This window comes from Phoenix dactylifera, chromosome 5, assembly GCF_051530095.1.
Source record: "Phoenix dactylifera cultivar Ajwa chromosome 5, Ajwa_hap1_PhDact_Kaust_v1.1, whole genome shotgun sequence".
In the NCBI taxonomy this organism is placed as follows: domain Eukaryota; kingdom Viridiplantae; phylum Streptophyta; class Magnoliopsida; order Arecales; family Arecaceae; genus Phoenix; species Phoenix dactylifera.
Genome location: NC_143194.1, coordinates 19,428,177 through 19,450,276, shown reverse-complemented (window position 1 = coordinate 19,450,276; position 22,100 = coordinate 19,428,177). Strand labels below are relative to the sequence as shown.

General features: G+C 41.1%; 1 protein-coding gene across 1 annotated transcript; it reads right to left on the bottom strand.

Annotated features, from left to right (window-relative positions):
- Positions 1-6,249: 6,249 nt before the first annotated feature.
- Positions 6,250-18,212, bottom strand: LOC103718821 (high mobility group B protein 9-like). The gene is made up of 6 exons (XM_039128840.3): positions 17,946-18,212; positions 17,724-17,802; positions 17,460-17,622; positions 17,223-17,339; positions 6,976-7,355; positions 6,250-6,781 (listed from the first exon to the last, which is right to left on the bottom strand). Exons 1-6 carry the CDS (start codon positions 18,122-18,124, stop codon positions 6,641-6,643), a joined length of 1,059 nt encoding a protein of 352 aa, XP_038984768.2. The 5' UTR covers positions 18,125-18,212; the 3' UTR covers positions 6,250-6,640.
- Positions 18,213-22,100: the final 3,888 nt, after the last annotated feature.

Sequence of the window (22,100 nt, the reverse complement as noted above, 5' to 3'; positions counted from 1 at the left end):
CTGAATCTATAAAACTCCACACTAACTTGAGCGTCGGAGGGCCCTCACCGAAAACATCGGTGAGGTTTTATGCAGGTACACCGCCGGTCGCAGGAGGTGGCACTCTCCGTCTTCTTCCGCACTCTGGCAGCTCCTCCAACTCCTCCAGTGTGGTCACCCTCGGGCCAGATTTGAACCACAACTGTAACTGTATTTTTAAAGTGATGTGGTACTTTAACATGTATTTAGTAAACAAACCGAGAAATTACTTAAGTATGACAAAATTACCATAAAGGATATTGTAGAGTATTATACAACATAGCATACTAAAATATAACAAGTGTTAATACATAAATATTTGATATAGTATAATATTACTGTAATGTACTATAATATTATTATAATATAGTACTATAATATTGTATACTATGGGATAATAATTTAATATAATATTAAATTATTTAACATAGCACATCAATGTATTATTATATAATGTAATATAATATAATATTTATAGTATAATACAACAATAAATATATAAAATATTATGATTATTAGTGTAAATTAATTTTTCACCCTTTTGATGACCTTTTTTTAACAAATTATCTCTTTACTTAATTAATTGCAATGGTGACAAATTCATCGTACCTATCAATATCATAAAGATCAGATTATTTGCCACTCACTCATTATTTTCTTATTTATTTATTTATTTATTTATTCGTTCATTCGTATATATATTTATTTATGCATTTATTTATTTATTTATTATTTTATTCATTGAAATATATTTATTTATGTATTTATTTATTTATTTATTTATTTATTTATTATTTTATTCATTTAAATATATTTATTTATTATCTTATTTATTATTTTATTTATTGAAATATATTTATTTATTATCTTATTTATTTATTCATTCATTCATTCATTTATATACATATTTATTTATGCATTTATTTATTTATTTATTTCTTTTTTTCTTTTTTTTCTTTTCTTCTTTTTTTTCTTTCCTTTTTCTTTTCTTTTTTTTTCTCTTCTTCTCCTTCCTTCCTCTCCTTTCTTGTCCTCCCACGAGGCCGGCGGCGTCGGAAGGGGGCCGGGCCACGGCGGCCGCGGGAGGGGGCCGGGCCGTGGCCGGTGGTGTTTGCGGCAGTCTCGGTGGTCGTGGCTGGCCCCCTGCTAAGTATTCTCCTCCTGCGAGGCCGACGACGCTGAAAAGAGGCTGGGCCGTGGCGGATGCAGGAGGGAGCCGGGTCGTGGCCGGCGGCGGCCACAGGAAGCGCTCCTTCTTCCTCTTCTTCGGCACCTCCCCATCATGGGGGCGGGGACATCCGTGGCGACCGACCCCCTTCTTCTTCTGCACCTTCCCATCCGTGACGGGGACATCGTAGCCGGCGGCAGCCGCGAGAAGGGGGAGACCGACCCTTCTTCTTTCTTTTCTTCGGCACCTCTCCACCATGGGAGCAGCGGGCGGCAGCGAAGGAGAGGGAGGGGGATGGGTGGGAGCGGAGTGTTTTGAGAGGAAAAAAATTTTTAAATAGAGGTATTTTGGTAAAAAAATAGTTTTTCGATAAAGCTCAAAACAGCTTTTTTGGAAAGCTCCAAAATGGAGCTACTGCCAAAAAACTGTTTTTAGCTTTCTGAAAAAGCTAAAACAGCTTTCCGAAATTTTTACAAAGCACCGTTTTTTATCTAAAAGTATTTTTGGAGGGCCAGAAAATGCTTTTTGGCCCTCCAAAAGCTCTCCCAAACGGGGCCTTATTCTCTTTTGGAGATGTATGTATTTCCTGAGAACAATGCATGCCTCATGCTTTTTCCTCAGAGTGCCATGCAACCAAGCGGCCGGGGATGCTTGCGTAAAGAGAGAGACCCTTTTTGTTCTCTAATTAATAACCGCAATTTTTCATTACATACCGCGGGATGGAAGCCATTTGGAACCTAGCTACAGTCTGATACTCTTAAAATGAAAGAGATTCTGACCCTAACTTTGCAAGCTAATACCGTAGGCCGGCAAATGGGTCAAGAATTGACTTGGTTTCAACCTGGTTAGGGCCAGTCAATCTTCATGCATGTAGTTATTTAGATTTGTGGGTCGGATTGGGATCTAAATAATGACCTGCTTGAATAGTTGGGTTGGGTTATTATGACGACTGAAAACTTGTTTTATTACCTAATATTCCAAACTAGTTCAGCTCAATCTAACTTGACGGGACGACTTTGTTACTATATTTAGATTTACATATTGGGTATTGAGGCTATTATTTGTAGGAATGAATTGCATCATTGGTGACACTGCTACTGGTTTTACTCATTTTCAGTATTTGATCTCCGCTTGTTCTGTATATTATTAATTACTAATTCTTTAGAATTAGAATTATATAATCTCTCCATTGGGGTTGTTGCTGGAAATTAGACCCGGGGGCGTCCGTCGGCTGAGGAGGAGGAGCTCCGGCGCGAGAATCGATGAACGGCGGTCCGGCTGGCGCGCGACGTCCTCCGGAAAACCTGCAAGAAGCCGGTGGCCGGAATTTCCAGCGCCGGCCCTCCGATGCTTAAGTCAGAGGGGGTTTAATTTTGGAGAAGAAGATGGACTGTATGTAGAACCCCCCCTTTTTAGAGGGAGAAGCTCCCCTTTTATAGGAGGAGTGCCAGGGTTATCTGTGATGTGACTGGATGAATTAATGGGTTACCGTCACGATTCGACGTGGGCGTGGAAGTAATGAGTTGCCGTGGATGGCCCGTTTCCATCATGGGAGGAGATGGCGTGTAGCCAGAGCTTGCTTGTGGCACACAGTGCAGTACATTCTTGGGAATGGTGAGACGTTGACAGTCGTAGCAGGGTATGGGCCCTGGTTGATATGTCGTGGCATGGCTGGCAAGTAAAGCATGGTGCGGTGAGGATGCTGCAGGGCATGGCCGCAGTATGTGGACGATGAGGTCGGCCTTCTGAGGTCAGCTCGGCTTTCTGTGCTCGGCCTTCTGAGCTCGGCCTTCTGAGCTCGACATTCTTCTGTGCTCGGTCTTCTGAGCTCGACCTTCTGGTCTCGGCCTTCTGAGCTCGGCAGCCTTCTGGTCTCGGCCTTCTGAGCTCGGCCTCTCATGCAGTTAGGCCTTCTTTGGCTTGTGGTCGACTCAGTAGGGAGATGTAGATATCCGGAGACGACGGACCTTATCCGTTGGCGACCGTGCGCCCCCACTCAGATCGGGACGACGTTGGAGATGTAGATATTTGGAGACGACGGACCTTGTCCGTTGGCGACCGTGCGCCCCCACTCAGATCGGGGCGACGTTGGAGATGTAGATATCCGGAGACGACAGACCTTGTCCGTTGGCGACCGTGCGCCCCCACTCAGATCGGGGCGACGTTGGAGATGTAGATTTTTGCAGGTCAGCTTTTGCCTTCTCCGACCTGGAAATATATTGAATATTGAAATTATTTAAAGCCGAAGTGACGTCTTGTACCTTTTGGAGGCATTTTGACGGTTCCCGAGCTCCAAAGTCCCTCAAGACTTGGCTCAGCACCGGCGGATAGTCGTTGGAGACCCTTAGGGGCAGGCGTTGAGTTCTGGGCTGCACCACTGCCCCCCAAGGCCACAAAGTCGTCGACATGTAGTATATAGGAGCTATATTGAGAGAGTCTTCTTCTCCATATTAAGCTCGGCCAGCGGAGTACTGCACGAGGGGGTGGCAGATAGGGATCGCAGCTCGGAGAGCGTCTGGTCGGCCAATAGTAGCGTTGAAGGCCGAGCCGACCTGGACTACGAGAAAGTTTAGCTTCACAGTACTCTCTCGGGTCGCGCGCACAACCGTAATTAGCAGGCCGATAACCCCTTTCGCCGGTATGGGACCTTCTGTGAAGTCGGTCAGAGGGTTGCTCATCTTCTCCAGTTGTTTTACAACTATTGGAAGGCATCAAGAAACAAGATGTCCGTAGTGCTTTTATTATCCACAAGTCCTTTTACGTTAGACTTTGCAATAACTACAGTATGGCTATGAGGGGTTTCAACACCCTTTTGGTCTTCATAAAGGGGGCTCTGGGTTCCGTTCTTCTGGCTCCCTCCTTTTAGTCACGGATGAACCGACCCAGTCGACCTTGGCGGATGAGTGCCTCGATCTCGTCACGGAGCCGGTAGCAATCTTCCGTGTCGTGGTCGTAATTTTGGTGGAAGCAGCAGTACTTCTTCGAGTGCTTCTGCAACTCTGACGGCCATGTTTTTAGGGAAGATCGGAGGTAGCCCCGACCCTCAATCTCCATGAGGATCTCGGCTCGGGTGGATGTGAGAGGAGTGTATTCCTCGAATTTTTGGAGGGAAAACATCTGCCGAGCTGGACTTTTGGGCCGAGGAGGATTCTCCTCGCGCCAGGGGGATCTGCTGCTTAGTTGGGAGCGCTCCTCGGGGTGCTTCTTTTGCATCTTGGCAGGTCGTTCGGCTGCTTCCTGCCGAGAGGCCATGGTTTCCTCAGCCTTGGTGTACTTGCGAGCTCGGGCCAACATTTCAACAAAGTCGGCAGGGAAGCTCTTCTCAATCGAGAAGACAAATTTGTAGGACCGAGCTCCAGTCTTCAATGCTGACATTGCAATTGACTGGTCGAGATCGCGAACCTCCCATGTTGCAGCGGTGAAACGGTCGATGTAGTCTTTAAGGGACTCTCCTTCCTTTTGCTTGATATTGAGGAGAGAATCCGATGTTCGCCGCTGGCGTCGGCTGGCAGCGAAGTTGGCAGCGAACTGCCTGCCGAGCTGCTCAAAGGAGAACACAGTGCTTGACTTCAGACCGGAGAACCAAAGCCGAGCCGCTCCTCGGGGGGTTGCAGGGAAGGCTTTGCAGAGCACGGCCTCCGAGGACCTTTGCAATGCCATAAGGGCTCGATAGTTCTCCAAGTGGTCAAGAGAGTCGGTGGTCCCGTTGTAGGGCTCTATCTGAGGCATTTTGAACCTCGGTGGGACCGGCTCATCTTCGATCTGGCGAAAGAAAGGTGACTTGGTGGTGAACTCAAAATCATCTTTACGCCTTGCCTTCTGGCTGTGGATCGCCTCGATCTGCCGCTCGAGTTTCTCGACCTTTCTGCCGAGCTCGGGTGGGACACCTGTTGCAGCTCGGCATGGGGCAGGCCCCGCCTTAGATGGGTGCTCCCGGGCTTGAGGCGTCAGGCTTCGGCGCGAGCTCGCAGGATAATAGACGCGCGACAAGCCTTCCCGGCTCGAAGGTCGAGCTCGGTGGGAGCTTTGCTGGTGGCGACGCTCTACAGAAAAATGATGTTGCAAGCGGCATCCTGAGGACTCATGCTCGTGAGGAGGGAGTAGACGGTGGTCTTCTACTTGCTGTAGACCTCGAACGGCCGCAGTGAGTGCTTGTACTTGTTGAACAAGTAGGTTGAACTCCTCTGGTTGGACCTGAGGGACTTGATCCGCTGGAGGCCTTGGTGGCGAGTTCTGGATTGAGTGTCTAGGACTTGGTGCGGGACGCCGGAAGGCGTTGGAGGCCCCTTTGCTCCTTAGCTTCATGGTCATGACTCGGGCCCTTCCTCTAGCGCCAACTGTTGCTGGAAATTGGACCCGGGGACGGCCGTCCGCTGAGGAGAAGGAGCTCCGGCACGAGAATCGACGAATGGCGGTCCGGCTGGCGCGCGACGTCCTCCGGGAAACCTGCAAGAAGCTGGTGGCCAGGGTTTCCGGCGCCGGCTCTCCGATGCTTAAGTCAGAGGGAGGCTTAATTTTGGAGAAGGAGATGGACTGTATGTAGAAGTCCCCCCCTTTTTAGAGGGAGAAGCTCCCCTTTTATAGGGGGAGTGCCAGGGTTACCTGTGATGTGACTGGACGAATTAATGGGTTACCGTCACGATTCGACGTGGGCGTGGAAGTAATGAGTTGTCGTGGATGGCCTGTTTCCATCATGGGACGAGATGGCGTGTAGCCAGAGCTTACTTGTGGCGCGCAGTGCAGTACATTCTTGAGAATGGTGAGACGTTGACAGTCGTAGCAGGGTATGGTCCCTAGTTGATATGTCGTGGCGTGGCTGGTAAGTAAAGCATGGTGCGGTGAGGCTGCTGCAGGGCATGGCCGCAGTATGTGGACGATGAGGTCGGCCTTCTGAGGTCAGCTCGGCCTTCTGAGCTCGGCTTTCTGGTCTCGACCTTCTGTGCTCAACCTTCTGAGCTTGGCAGCCTGCATGAGCTCAGCCTTGCTATCGGATTTGGGTGCTTTAATTGTATTTGTGGAGTGGTCCATTTTTCCCCCAATAAGGCCTATGGCAAGTTCATCTCTATCTGAAGGTATTTATTTTACATTATTCTTCCTAGTTATCAGGTACAATTATTTTTTCTTAACTGCGATCCAAGATCCTTCGCCAAAAAAAAAAAAGAGAAAAAGATCCAAGACTACGTCATGGGACGTAGTTCGGTTTACAGGTCCCACTATCCCCTATGCATAATATGATCTGAACCTATAAAGTTCCATTGCCAAAAGACAAGGTAATCTTAAGCAGTCGGTATAGAAATGCTTCATAAGAACACTACCAGCAAAACTACTCCGCTGTCGAAACACAGAAACTAGCCAACAGATACCACCAAGAGGCGAACGCTGCCTGTGGTTCCTCACAACGCCTCTTCCATGTGCTTAGTAACCCTCCTCGCAACTTGACGACCCCAACTCCATTCATTCAGGTTTACCATTTTTCGCGTTGAACGGCTCCTCCTCCGTGACTTCCTTCGACTGCTGGAGCTTCTGCTTCTCCCCGTACTCCTCCATTTCCCTCCTGTATCGCTCCTTGTCTTCCACTCCGCGATCCTGATACACCTGGAAAAAGAGAACACAAGTGGAAGCTAGAAACATCTCAACAGTAAAAATGCCTGTCAAAAACCATCCAAGCATGTAAAGCTGGTATTCCATAATAACATTTTTTTTTAAGTAGCAACTTAAATGTCAGCTAACTAGTTGGTACATCAAGTTCATCATCTATAGAAGCAAAAGAGGTTAGTATATACAGTCACCTTTTTTTCTTCTGCATTGAGGCTCCTCCAGGACTCTCCTATCATTTTACTAAATTCTTTATCTTTCTCAGGATAGAGAGCTTTAAGCTTGGAATATTGTTCAGCGAAGTAGAAATTGTACGCACTCCTGCTCGGCCTCGGGTGCGCAGGGTCAGAGCTTCTGCACCTTCTCTTCTTCCTACGTTTCACTTCGGTCGGGGTACCGTTCGCTGCGGCGACGTTCACAGGAGGCAGAACAGATGCAGAGGATGAAGCCTCTCCAGGCTGCTCGACATGAAAGAGCACTCCGTTCAGTGTCTCACCGCCAAACTTCACCGTCACAAAATAACCGTACTTGAATTTCCTATCGATTGATCCAGTCACGGTAAAATGATGCGACTCTGAAGCAATCAAAAGTGGAGTAAGTTCTCAGCATTCGATCAATAGAAAATCTATAGTAGGATTAGATATGTCATGAAGTAACCAAAGCAGTAAAGAGTAAAATGATGCGACTCTGAAGCAATCAACAGTGGAGTAAGTTCTCAATATTTGATCAGTAGAAAATCTATAGTAGGATTAGATATGTCATGAAGTAACCAAAGCTGTAAAAATGTAGAATTATCTTAAAGAGTCAAATGATGCGACTCGGAAGCAATCAACAGCGGAGTAAGTTCTCAATATTTGATCCGTAGAAAATCTATTGTAGGATTAGATATGTCATGAAGTAAACAAATGAAGAGCAAACGGATGCGACTCTGAAGCAATCAACAGTGGAGTAAGTTCTCAATATTGGATCAGTAGAAAATCTATATATAGTAGGATTAGATATGTCATGAAGTAACCAAAGCAGTAAAAATGTAGAATTATCTCAAAGAGTAAAATGATGCGACTCTGAAGCAATCAACAACGGAGTATTGATCAGTTGAAAATCTATAGTAGGATTAGATGTCATGAAGTAACCACAGCAGTAAAGAGTAAAATGATGCGACTCTGAAGCAATCAACAGTGGAGTAAGTTCTCAATGTTTGATCAGTAGAAAATCTATAGGAGGATTAGATATGTCATGAAGTAACCAATTCAGTAAAAAAGTAGAATTATCTTAAAGAGTAAAATGATGCGACTCTGAAGCAATCAACAGTGGAGTAAGTTCTCAATATTTGATCAGTAGAAAATCCAAAGTAGGATGGATATGTCATGAAGTAACCAAAGCAGTAAAGAGTAAAATGATGCGACTCTGAAGCAATCAACGGTGGCGTAAGTTCTCAATATTTGATCAGTAGAAAATCGATAGGAGGATTAGATATGTCATGAAGTAACCAAAGCAGTAAAAATGTAGAATTATCTTAAAGAGTAAAATGATGCAACTCTGAAGCCATCAACAGCAGATCGAGTAAGTTCTCAATATTTGATCAGTAGAAAATCTAAAGTAGGATTAGATATGTCATTAAGTAACCAAAGCAGTAAAAATGTAGAATTATCTTAAAGAATTCATGAAAGTAAAAACAGCTTGAGACATAGAACTCCCGATATGTCACAATGATATATGGACCATAAGTCAAGTAGTTAAACTAATTCATTTTCTACCCTCTTGATGCTTTGTTAAAAAAGAAATCTAGATACTAGATGTTTACGCAATTTTTCAACCATGGTCTGAGCTTTTGATTTATAACTAGAAAGTTTTGGTCACTATATACTATCAGCTCCTTGGGTTGCGATGGTTTTTCTTCGCGCATAAGTGGATAGGTTTTGAATATAATAGAGGTGTTAACTTGCTGCATATCTCATGCTGGACGTGCTCGTTGTCCGAGAAGAAGAAAAAACGACTACGAGCACGTCCACCATCTCATATATACGTGTAAGTCTGTGCCTGCTACATGGACCTTTCTGCACTTGAAAACAAAGAGAAACCAGCCAAAAGTCTTTTGATCACGATATTATATACGAAGTTATTGTAACCTATAAAAATAGTGCTGAATCCATTACATTTTGAGAAAAAACTATTTGACTAAACAAATCTCTGTTGGTCTATACCCCGAACTTTTGTCCCATGTATTCCATCTACACTAGAAACAAACAGAAACAACCCTAAAAGTCCTTTCATAAGTTTTGAGAAAATCCTAGTCCAATAATAAAATCTCTGTTGGTCAACACACCGAATTTCATGCATTCAATTATTTATTTACGCTGCATAAACATGTCAATCATATATGCAAAAATTATTTAAAAAAATGATTTCTCGTCAAGTTTTCTCCACTTCAAACGTGTGTGATCTGAACGTGTTTGTGACGCAAGAAGTGTGACATAAAATTTTGTGAGGGCCGCTCAGGCTTAGCTGAGGCTGAGGATCATAATTGGTCGGAGGCGCAGCGTTGTTATAAGCGGGTCTGGGCGGAGCTTGCGCTGGGTTTTGCGGTTGCGATTGGGTAAGAGGGTTTTGGGCTTGTGGTCATGGTAGATCTGGGGTTCGTAGTGTGTCTTTAAAGACCTGATCCCAAGGATAAAGAGAAGAAAGAGAAAAAGCCTGCTATGGTATTTTCTATTCTTAAGGTGCCAATCAGTTTTTAGCCCCGAACTATATTAATGCATGCAAAGCTATTTTTGTTTTATCCATATTAACAAAGGTTAATATAAGCATAGTTGCAAGAATGGCACAATTAGGATATGTTATGCAACAACCCAAGTTCTCACCCAAAATGGCTAGCCAGAAGGTATTATTTAGATTTTTTGATCCTGTATAAGTATCCAAGATTTATCCAACGAATAGTCAATATGGGACTAAATACACGCCCGCACGGGTCCTCACATACTCCTCTGTTTAAGCTCTGACGTCCTCGTCAGGCTAAGAGTTTAAATCCATTCAAATTTAATCACAAGCACTACGATCGGCCCCAATATATCTATGTTGCAGTATTCCCTATTCCACATAGATTATGGATCGGGTCCGCTCTGATACCATAATTGTCATGCCCCAGATCCGGAGCATGACGTGGCCGTGCTACTGAGAACAACTCACGATAACATGAAGCCAATATTACATTTAGCTTTCAATTCCATGTCAAATATAATAGAATAAATACGAATCCAATTTCATTATCCATTAAATGCAACCACTACTAGTTCAGAGCTTCTAAATCCAAACATAAATACCAAACTTGTAATCTTCAATATTCAAAAAATCGTTGACTACAAATGCATAGCCAATTTAAAATACTAAAATTTTTCTATAAAATCGCCAAGCTTGCTAGCGCGAACTCCAAGCAACCATTGTCCCTACTGATCCTATTCACTTGGAGAGAGAAAAATAAAAATTAGAGGTACATGAGGGACACAGCTTAGTAAGTAAATCTTTCACTACCTTACCGGATCAAGCATAAGGTTTTGTATGTCAATACATCATCTTAAAAAAATAATAGACATTACAAAATAAAGTATTTCATAATACAGTATGTTAAAATAGATCATAAAGCCAATCACGCATGCATAAATCATACATATTTCATAAACATGGTTTCTGATGTATAGAATAAATAAATTCATAAATCATTTACCATTAACCATATTATTAGTCAAATTACTATTCTTAGACTAAATGCTAAGGTTACTATTATACTCGTGACAGGGACGTAATCAACAAACACCAAGTACTATTACTCATTGGTAGGGTCGTATGCCAACTACTGTTATCCGCTGGCAGGGTCGTATGCCAACTACTATTACGTGCTGGCAAGATCGTATGCCAACTACTATTACCCACTGGCAGGGTCATATGGAACTAAATGTCGATCTACCTCACTTTCTGAGGCTATACATAGCTATCTGAGAGCCTTTTTACCATAGTTTTTAAAATAATATTTATTAAGTCATATTTTTTTAATCATACATGAATAAAACACTAAATGGCTTTATACAGTTCATAGCCGATAAATAAGCAGTTAATAGTAGAATAATCATAAAATTATTTTTTTAATAACAAAAATATAATTTTTATAAATATGGAGCTCATAGTATAATAATCCTAGAATCTCGTCTGTTTTCTGGATTAACAAATGGTGCTTAACGGTAAAATAATCATGGATCAAGTATTTCGCAATAAATCATGAGTGTTATAATATCGTATGCTTGATCCTTAATTTTTTTAAAAAAATATAATGTCATCAACATTTAATACTATTTTCATATTTTCATAATACCAAAAATAAGTAAAAATTTGAAAATTAGTAACGAGTATAAGGCATACCTCTTTTGTCTTAAACTGTCAGACTTCACTAGACGACTCTGCTAGACCTATTTAAAATATTAACAATGAAATTAATTCTAATTGATGACTTTAATAAAATAATACGAGAAGACTTGACCAAGCATACATTAGTTTCGTGTGGGTCAAATCTAGATATTTGGCTAAACGAATCAAATTTAACCAGTCCAAGATCAATCAACATGGTTCATCAATAGGAGTTTGAGGGATATTCAATAGGATTGGGCTGATCGGTCTAATAGACAGCCAGGGCACCAAGGCGGATCAGGGCTCTTTATAGGAGTCAACTTAGATTCGTAGATCAGGTCGACATGAACCCATACTGGATTTCATAAACCTTCTAGAGAGAAAGTAGAGATAGAAACAAAGAGAAGAGAGAGGACACAAGAGAGAGAAAGAGAGGGATGGTTCTCTCTCTTCTCTTCTTCTCTTCTTTTCTTCTCTTCTCTTCTCCTTTCTTTCTTTCTTCTTTTTTGGTAAATAGAGGGAAGGCAGAGGGCAGATTGGTGGTTGGCCATGGTGCCGGCAAGGCGGCGGGCAGCCAGTTGCGGGGGCCGGCCGACTGAATTCAACCCAAAGTAGGATCGAACAAAAAAATTTTAGCTCGGTTGTCCTTGGATCCCTGCCCGCTCGTCGACGGTTGGGGGTCAAGGCAGATGCGGGGAAGGGGCTAGTGCTTTCAGTGATGAACGCCGGTGGCGGCAGTGGTTGAAAAAGGAAAAGAAGGATCGATAAAAATAGAGAAAATATAAGGGGTCTGATTTTCAATCGATTCCTCAGCTGGTGGTCGTGATGTCGGGTTATGGAAAGAAGAGAAAGAAAAGGGGAGGAAGGATAGGGCTTTACCTCAGCTCCAGCGGCGTCCGACAACCTCTATTTTCGGCGAGCACAACAACGAGCAGCCATAAACTCAACGAAAAAAAAGGAGAGAAAAAAAGGAAGATTTGCTCGGAATAGAGAGCTTTGGAGGGAGAGAGCTCTCCTTTTATAGAGGAGCCCTAGGGTCCTGACAACCCTAGGACTCCGACTCCTAGTGAAAGTCACTGAAGGAGAAGAAGACTCCCTTTGGGAGTCTTCTGCGCTTCGCCCCTCCGTGGGCCAGGCCTCAGGTCGGGCCGATTGAGTGGATCTGGCCCAGACTGAGCCTTCACATGATATTTTCTAATTAAACATCTATGATGCAGGAACAAAAGGTTTCCATTTAAACAAGGAGCGAACAAACAATAGTATGATTTTTCATTGATACGTCTAGCAAACTATGCATGATGTACCAAATATCAATTATATCTATATCAATATTCTCCAAGACCAACAAAAAAATGGGTAATATCTTAGAAAATGATCCAATTTTGTTAGGGAGAAAGTAAAAATTTTTTCGATCTACTCAACTTGAATCTCTAAACATAAAATTTTCAGAATAAAAAATTGGTGAAAATAGGGTTCCTTATTTTTTTCATTAATCAATCATAAAATTAAGTTATATAACCTCTATTTACATAATTGAGGTCCGTCCTTGTGCAACATTGGTTGGACTTCTCTTCTACTAAAAAAGGTTATGGCTTTCTTGAAGTAGACATGATTAGTAAAAATAATTCTGAAAAAAGGGTATATCTCAACTTATACATCAACTTTATCTTCAATTATTTTATCTATTTTTTTTCAGATTGAGGCATATGTCTAATCAAATTTTTCTGAAAAGAAAAATTTTATTTTGGTTGGCCCATTTCGAGATTCAAATGATGAAATTTGGCCCTTATTATTCAATATACTATACCTTTATAGAATGGCACTACATCATAGAGTTCAAAAAATTATTCAATTTCAAAAAAAGAGGATCTCAATCGGATGCCGTACGTGCGAGTTAGGACCTTTAGAAATTTTCCATATGGTTTAGCTTCTTGATATGGCAGATTTCACTTTTGGACCTTGTCCAATCTACCCTACAATAGCTAGAGTAAGTTCACATCGAGTTTGATGATTCTCTTGGATTATTTTCGATCATTCCATGATTGCTACATTTGCATCCCAGATGTATATATATAATCATGATTTCTATATCAAGAATGGTGTCTTAACTACAAAAGTGAAGGGCCACTCATTTCTCAAAAGGAGTAAAAGGCCTAAAATATACAAAATGATATAGAAAAGGAGACAACATAAGACTTATAAGTTCTCCATATATTTGGCATTGGTGTTTTTGAGAAATGCTATCACCATCCTTAATTCTTTTTAATCTCCACCACGGTACTGGTACCCATGTATTGTAAATCACAACTATGTTGAAAATTGTGGTTTGCACGATTAGTTTAGCGTATAGGAGGACTGACTTTTTAGTTAATTTCTTTGTGCAACTAGCACTATGATGCTAACTTGATGCATATCCTATGATGAAGGGTGTTGGATTTTCTTAACAAGGTTTCATTTTCCTTGAACAGCACGACGAATTGATGAAGATACTAGTACAAACATTTTGTGAGAAAAGGAAAGGGACCCCACTTTAGGGCTATCTGTTTAGGTTCCTCACACAGTACATATACACTTACATTAGTTACCCCTTCTGAGGATCTGGCGATGGCTTCCTTCGAAGGCCTTGATGGTTCGAACGAAACCACATTCAGTCACCCAATCACCATCAGAGCGATTTATTCAGATGATGTGCAGCTTAAAATCATGGGGCCCAAATTGCACCTCCTTGAACTATTTGTAATTCTTGTAGGCTCTCTCTCTCTCTCTCTCTCTCTCTCTCTCTCTCTCTCTCTCTCTCTCTCTCTCTCTCTCTCTGTGGTGAGACAGCTACGTGAATTGAGCCATAGTATAAATACAACTTCATGCCTTCATCGTGCAGTTGACAGAATCACTATTCGAGAAGATCGGCGAGACACGGTCCCATCTCTTTCGTGGTAGATGCTCGACCTTTAACATCCCTCCTCGTTTGGGACTCTCCGATTCTTATCGTCTCCTTTCCATCCTTTTTCGCCCCCAAAAATCGCTCCTTTAAAGCTACCCACTCCCCCCAGCTTCTTTGTTAGTCAAGACTCCTCTCTTCTAGCAACTCTACAAAGCTAGGGTTTTTTTTCCTCTTGCTCTTCTAGTTTCTTCTCTTCTTAGAATAAGAGATGGCGACGAGCTCAAGAGGGCTGGCAGCACCACCGTTTAGCCTTACGATCATGTGGAGCTCCACATCTCCTCTCCCACGACTGCTCCATGGACTGGGATACAAAAGGGAACGGATGGGAGGAGGGGCTCGATGCTGCCACACTGACGCCGCCGAGTTTCGGAAGCTCGGCAATAGGAGGACTGCTACTGCCGAGAAGGCCAAGGTGTGGTTGCTTGAGCTGAGGAAGAGCACTCGTCGGAGAGTCTGCGTGAAAAAGCATTGCCCGCTGTCTCGCTTCATAAACCCGTTTGTTAGTCGAACTCCAATGAGAGTTTAGGATGTCCAACGCTAGACCTGGCATACTTGCATCGCCATGCATACAACCATGCAAGCTTGGTCCTTAACAAATAAATAATTACTTTCATCCAAGCCAAAGTGTGTGGATTATGCATCTACGCCTCAATTGCATCCATGTTTGATCCACGTTCCTGCAGGTTCTTCTTCCCAGGAAGACCTCAAAAGAGATGCAATTTTCCTTGGCTCGTGGTGGTTGACTTGCATGTGAGAGGCCATGCATTGCACTTGGTCCTATGCATGCTTGTGGCGTGCCATAGTTAAGTCATGCTCAAGTGAGGTTTCATCTCCAAATCTGCACCAGGGGGCCAAGCATCTTGCTTCCTATCATTTGGCTGGAGTCATTTGCAGATTTTTTTCACTTGGATTTGTGCTAAACCATAGGCAGTTATTTATGCCTGTGGTCCAAAGCTTTCATGCAAGCAAATATGAACCACACTATCACTTAGAGACCTATTTTTTTCATAAACTTAGTAGCTGCAGTGCCCATTGCCTGTTAAACAAAACCATATATAGCTGTCTAGATAAGAGAGGGACAACTGCAATCTCCTTGTTCAAGGAGGTGAGTCAATTTCCATGTGTCCTGAATGCCAGAGTTGAATTGATTGGGGCCCCGTTTGGCGAGCATTTGCTGGGCCAGAAAGCACTTTCTAACCATCCAAAAATATTTTTGGATGGAATAGGGGTGTTTGGTAAAAAAATCGAAAAACTATTTTAGTTTTGCGAAAAAGCTAAAACAACTTCTTGGAAGAAGCTTCAAAATGGAGCTTCTTCGGACAAGCACTTTTAGTATGTGTCGAAAATCTATTTTGATTTATATTTCTTTTTTCTTTTTGGACCAAAATATTCATGATAAAATATTATAATTATAGGAAATATCCTTTTATATTACAAAAATCTTTAGGAGTCTCAACAAAGGAAACAAGAAACCCTAATCGGCCTTGGCTTTTCTGTGATCAAGGTATTTTCTTTTCTCTATTTATTTATCCATCATTTGATTTTTATTATATAATTCAATTTATGTTTTATTATATGCTATAGCATACAATATTATATTACTATATTATAATAATATTATACTATATTATAGTAATATTATACTATATTATATATTAATATATTAATATATATTATATCTTATTATTCTCTGTTGTATACTACTATGCAATATCCGTTATGGTCATTTTGTCATACCAAAAGTACTTTCTCAGTTTGTTTACCAAACACATATTAAAATTCTACAAAATTTTAAAAATGTAGTTACTAAACAACAAATAGTTTTTTATAAAATCTCTATTTAAAAAAACTCTACTTTCAAAAGCTCTACTAGCAACAGTCCTGCCAAACGAGGCTGAGTTGGGCTGTTAGAACTTATAGGAACAAAATTTTAACTTTAGTGCAACCTTTATAAAATAATTCGAATTGACCATTGATTGATGATTTCTATTATTGAATGTTTTGAACTCTATGGAACTACAAGTGTTGGTGCTCTAATTATTCTGGAAACACTATTTTGAGAACTCTTTGAAATAACGGATCATTATTTCATGTCCTTTCGAATTGGTCATGTACAGATGTGCCTTAAAAGATCCAATAGATATCATTATCGATCATATGCAACCCTAAATACTTTGTATTGAGACATCCAAGGCGTACGTCTTGCTTGAGTTCAAAAGGAAAATTTTCTGTCTATAACCTTCGGTGGCCTCCTGTACTTGCTCTTTTGGCGAGCCAATCAGCAGGGCCATTACCTAGATGAAATATGTGTGAGACCTTTGGTATGGTACCTTCATTTGTATGGTCCTCACTCAATGGAGTACTTATTAATTCTTGCTCTATTCTCTGTCCTCTGTGGTAGTCAAGGATATATGCAGTATAATGGAGTTTGGGCCATTCACCAAATTCTATTATAGGACAAGAGTCATCAAAAGCAGGAACAGAGCAACACTAGCGAGAATTTTTCTATCAGAAATTTGATCTTGGAATACTGGTCCCATGCTCACATGATCCATGTGGAGCAACCTCCAAAAGAAAGCTAAGACTCGCATAAACATCAGGAATTAGACAGTAGAATCTCTTCAAACTGCAACCGACTATGATTGCAGAAATAAAGATCATCATACCTGAAGTCAACCCTATACTGGTTGTTTTAGGATACCATAAGGTTGTTACAATGGTTACTATTAGCCACTATGATGAAAAATATCAAAAGACAGCAACAGAAAAATAACAATTTTACTTGAACATGCCACACTTCTCACAAAATCATGAACGGACATTGATTTTACTCAGATAATCTATGTAAATGCTTGATTATAGACAGTTAAGTTTAGACAAAAAAGAGAAGGGAATCTTTTAACTAAATCATTCTTCTACTATATACTTTGATGTGACGAGCTCTCAATGAGTGTTTTATCGACAGTAAGTTTAGACAAAAAAAGAGAAGGGAATCTGTATTTTAAAATCCTCATATGGTCTGAGCAACAGACAGAATTAATAAACGGAAACTACCAAACCAGCAGGTGTTAATGTCAACTCCAAACCAGCATGGGCCAGATTCACCTTTGCCTCGCGTTTCTGCATGCTCTCTTTTCCTTCTCCTAGGCTTCTTCATGGTCAGGTCGGAAGCATCCGGAGGTCGTTCAAGCTTGATCTTGGGGGTCCTGGTCATGCACGAAGCTACACCCAGCATCCACATTATTCTTAATATTGAGGACGTAATATTTAAATGCATGGCGCTCTTATAAGAAACTTAAGGGAAGGTGCCATATCGTACGAATAATATTACCACCCACATACCGGCAGGAGGGATAGGAGGCCCCTGGGCTCCAAAGAAGTACACCTGCTCGTAGTGGTGCAGCAGGCTCAAGTAACGCTTCCTTAGCACGAAGGATGCACTAGTGGTAGTGGAAGGAAAACTGAATGCCGTCACGACTTCCTTCAACCTCTTCTCCAAGATCACCTATATTAATCAAAGATTAATAAATACAATAATATAAAGGTAATGAAACATTTAGATACCATGGCAAAATAGACAACAGAAGAGATCGAAGAGAAAGAGACCTTTTCGAGGCCACCCCTTTGAGTCACCTCCCTATACAGCAGATGCAGATCGATCTCCTTTCCTCCTAACACGGGAATCCTTCTCCATCACAGAAAAAAGCGAGCATCCAAGTCCATATGCATATATAAAAAAATAAATCTATAAACGCAACGGAGGGAGAAGAGGTGAAGATAAAAAAAGAACAAGCAAAGAGAACCAAAACCATGCCGAGTCCTACGTACGAGAGGATGGTGCCCATGGAGTCGTGGAAACGGCGCATGGAGTCCATGAAAAGGGCCCTGTCCTTGACGACGTCCTCGTGGGAGTAGAGTGGACGAGGGTAGACGTTTTCCCTCGCCACCTGATCTACCGCCATGGCCCTTCTCCCCTCCATCTCTCCCATCCCGTTCTCCTCTCCCATCGCACTAAACGGCCTCGATGAGATGAGCAGAAACGAAATGGCAAAGCCAGATGCGGAACTGATTAATAAAAGCGAGATGCTTTTCCAATCTCCACAACAAACCAAAACGTTAACCCATGGAAAGTGAGGAGGAGCGGGCTAATTAAACATGGGGCCCCCGCCCCCACCCTCACTGACAATCGTTGATAGCCACGTAGATTTGTAACGGCTTGTTTTATTTATTTCTTTTACTAACTTTGGAATACTGCATTTGTAATTTAGTATGTAATTAATAACCAAATTTACAGCATATTTTCTGACTCTCTGGTAATTATATCATGGCTAACCCAGCTCTCAGATGGCTTGATATATATCTATCTATATCAGACATCCATATCTATTCCTATTTTTTATCTCTCATTGTTTTAATAACTATATATATATATATATATATATATATATATATATATATATATATATATATATATATATATATATATATATATATATATCTGGATCGAAACATAATCTTATGATGGCAGTGGTGTCGTCCTCAGAAGCTCAGCAAGACTTAACCAAATTGCTGCAATTAATATTTGTTGCCATATTTTTCAATTTTTATCTCTTTAACCAGCTATGACTTTCCTATTATTTATTGGGTTATGAGAGATCTTTTTCTCTCTCTTCAACTTTCTCAAATGTTAGGGCATGACGAAGTTACCCATGGTTTCAAATTTGTAGCCAGGTTAAGAAGGAAACCAAGCCCACCTCAAAACCTAAGTACTGCTTTTACAGTGGGCAAAGCCTGGTGTGGCGGCCAAACCCAGACTACGTTTCCGTTACCTTGGCCGGCAGTAACAGCACCCTGGAATTCATTGGTTCCTTGGCATTTTGTAAAACCAACTATAGATGAGTCTCAAATTAGTTCGGAGAAGTGTTCGGTTCTGAAGTGGTTGGTGGGGTTCTGTGTCTGTTTTGCTGAACGGTAACAGCACTGCGAGACAGGCAGGCCTTGTCCTCGAATAACCTAACACTAGACGTGTCATGTCTTAGGATGGGTACCAGATGCACAGAAGGAAAGATGGTTCGTGGGGCCTGACTTCCTTGGCATCTACTGTAATTGGTTCTTTCCTATACCATGCATGCCGTGTGCGTGTCCCTCGAGCACCATGCGACCATGTGGCCTGGGATTGCTGCTTGGAGAGAGATAGAGATTCTTATGTTATCTAATTAATTATTATGATTCTATTTTATAACATGAATCCCATGCGGTGCACGATTTGCATCGCAGATTGCTATGCAGCGCTCGGTGCTGTTCAACATTTGATGGCTACCATCATAAGATGTATCGTTATCAAACAAGATAGCCTTACGTGTCATACATGATGCGTTGCTTTTGATAGTTGTCCAACTTTTGATGGTAGCTATCAAGTGCTACATAGCACTCTAGGGCGAAAACCACACACCATAGAAAAATACGTCTTTATGCATTGTGAGTTGGAAGCCATTGGAACGAAGCTGCTGTCTGAAATTCTTAAATTGAAGGCTATTCTAACCCATACTTTGCTTATGACGGTCTTGCAAATGGGTCAAGACTCAACTTGGTCATAATATAATTAGGGTCGGTAGATCTTCATCTATTTATTTAAATTTGTGAGTTAGATAGAAAAGAGTAGCCCAGTTGCAGGATCTAGGTAGAGTTAGATGGACGCAGTCTTATTTCTATGAGGACCTATGTGGGAGTGTATTTAGTCCCACATCGGTTATTCGTTGGATAGATATTGGGTACTTATATAAGATCAAGAAATCCAAATAATACTTTTCGGCTAGCCATTTTGGGTGAGGTCCTAGGTTGTGACAAATGGTATCAGAGCTGACCCGGCCGATAACCTATGTGGAATAGTTAGGGAACACAGCAGCACATATCCATTGGGGCCGACCACGGGCTGATCGTGGTGTTTGTGATTAGATTTAAATGGATTTGAACCCTTAGCCTGACAAGAACATCAAAGCTTAAACTGGGAGAGTATATGAGGATTCATGCTACCAGGATGAATAGAGAAACGAGACCGATGAGCTTCCTCTATAATTTTTCTTTTCAAGTGAGGATCTCTTGGAACACATAATCTTGTTTCCTTCTTTCATTTCCGACAAATCTTCTCGCTAGCAAGCTCCGATTTTGAAAGGATAGCACGAGGAGATCGCGGAATCTGCGGTCTCCCCCCTTTATTTCTTCCCCTCTTCGTTTGCCAAGTTCATCGAGCCCTTCTTTCTCCTCCATCTTCCTCCCTTCTTCTCTCCCTCCCTTCCTTTCTCCCTTCCCTTCTTCGTTCCACCGTGCTGCCGGTTCTCGGCTGTAGCAGCCGTTGGGCTAGAGGCCCCTTCCTCCCCTCTCCTATTTCTCGGTGGGGCGGCCTCTTGCCCTTCCCCCTCCAGTTTTGCGATGAAGGTGAGGGGAGAGTGATAGAGAAGAAAACAAAAGAAGAGAAAAAAAGAAGAGAAAAAGAGAAGAAAAAAAGAAGAAAAAGAGAAAAAGTAGAAAAAAATAGATAAATAAATATATAAGTAAAAAAAAAATTGAGAGAGAGGTTCCATCCTTGGTGCAACCATTGTCTTTCTACTTGATTTGTAGATCCTAATCCAATTTACCCAGACGGGACCTGAAGCCTATTGAAGCTCATTTCGAGTTGCTTAGAGGTTTTTAATTTATATTTAGATTTAAAATAGCGAATAGTAAGTATTTATTTTTTTTAAATGATTTTGATAGGTGCAACGGAGTTGTCTAACTGAACCTAATGATCTTTGGGCAAATAGTGGTAAGTGACCCTAGCACAAACCTTATTGATTTCAAATTACTGATCAATTTTAGGTATGAAGTTATGCATCATTTTTGACATGATGGATGCTGCATTTTCTTTAAAAATTGTGATTAAGTATATGATTGTAAATGTTCCATATTTTTGGCCAAATAGCATGCTTCTAAATACTTTATCGTAAATGATTTACGTATGAATTATGATTATAAAAAATTGCATGAATGTGATATATGTGGCATGATTATGCATTTTAAACATTTGCGATTCCATTTAGCATTTGCAACCTCTATATAAAGGTATGATTTATAAAAAATATGAAATATTTTAAGAGCTCTCAAATAGCTATGACAGCCTCAAGAAATAGAGGCTAATCGACACCCTAGAGCTAGCATGCAACAAAAATAGCTCTCTGCAAATAGGTTAAAGTTGGTAACGAATATGAACTATGATATCTTGTCAATTACGAAGATGGCCCTGTCACGGGTTATAGTGACCGTAGTGCGAAAAATTTATGAGCACTGTTTTAAATAAAAGTATGGATAAATGACAAATATTTGACAATCATGAATATTTTCAATTATACTTCCAGTTTTATGATTTGCCTGATTTGTGCATACATTATTGGTTTGCTACGACACAGTTTGTTATTATGTTTATGAAATATTTTATTTTACAGTATAATTTTACTTTCTAAATAATGCATTGAATCATGCGAAAATTTTTATGCTTGATCTAGTAAGGTGCTGCATGGTTACTTATTGAGCCTCAAAGCTTATTTGTCTCTTTTTTTTATATAGATAATTAAGTTTGCTAGGAGTGGGGAAGAATAAATTGAGTGAAGGCTGAAAGAATAGAGCTTAAAGCATAGTTGCAAGCTATCAATAAGAGTTGTTATGTCTATAAAGTTTGAGTTATGTGGTTGAAAATACTCAAAGGTTTTGGGTTTAGATGTTCTGTACTGCTTCTCTTTGTTTCGTAAATGAAATTGGACTAATTTTATTATACTATATTATGGGCTTCGTGTTATTATGGGCAATACTCTATGGTAGCATGGCCATGTCATGCTCTGGATATGGAGTGTGACAATTTCCGCATACAAAAAGATTGTTTTGGTATTTTGAACATTTGTGGGTCTCATTTTGGGCTGCCCTGTTTGGAAAGAAAGAGCCCATGATCAGTGG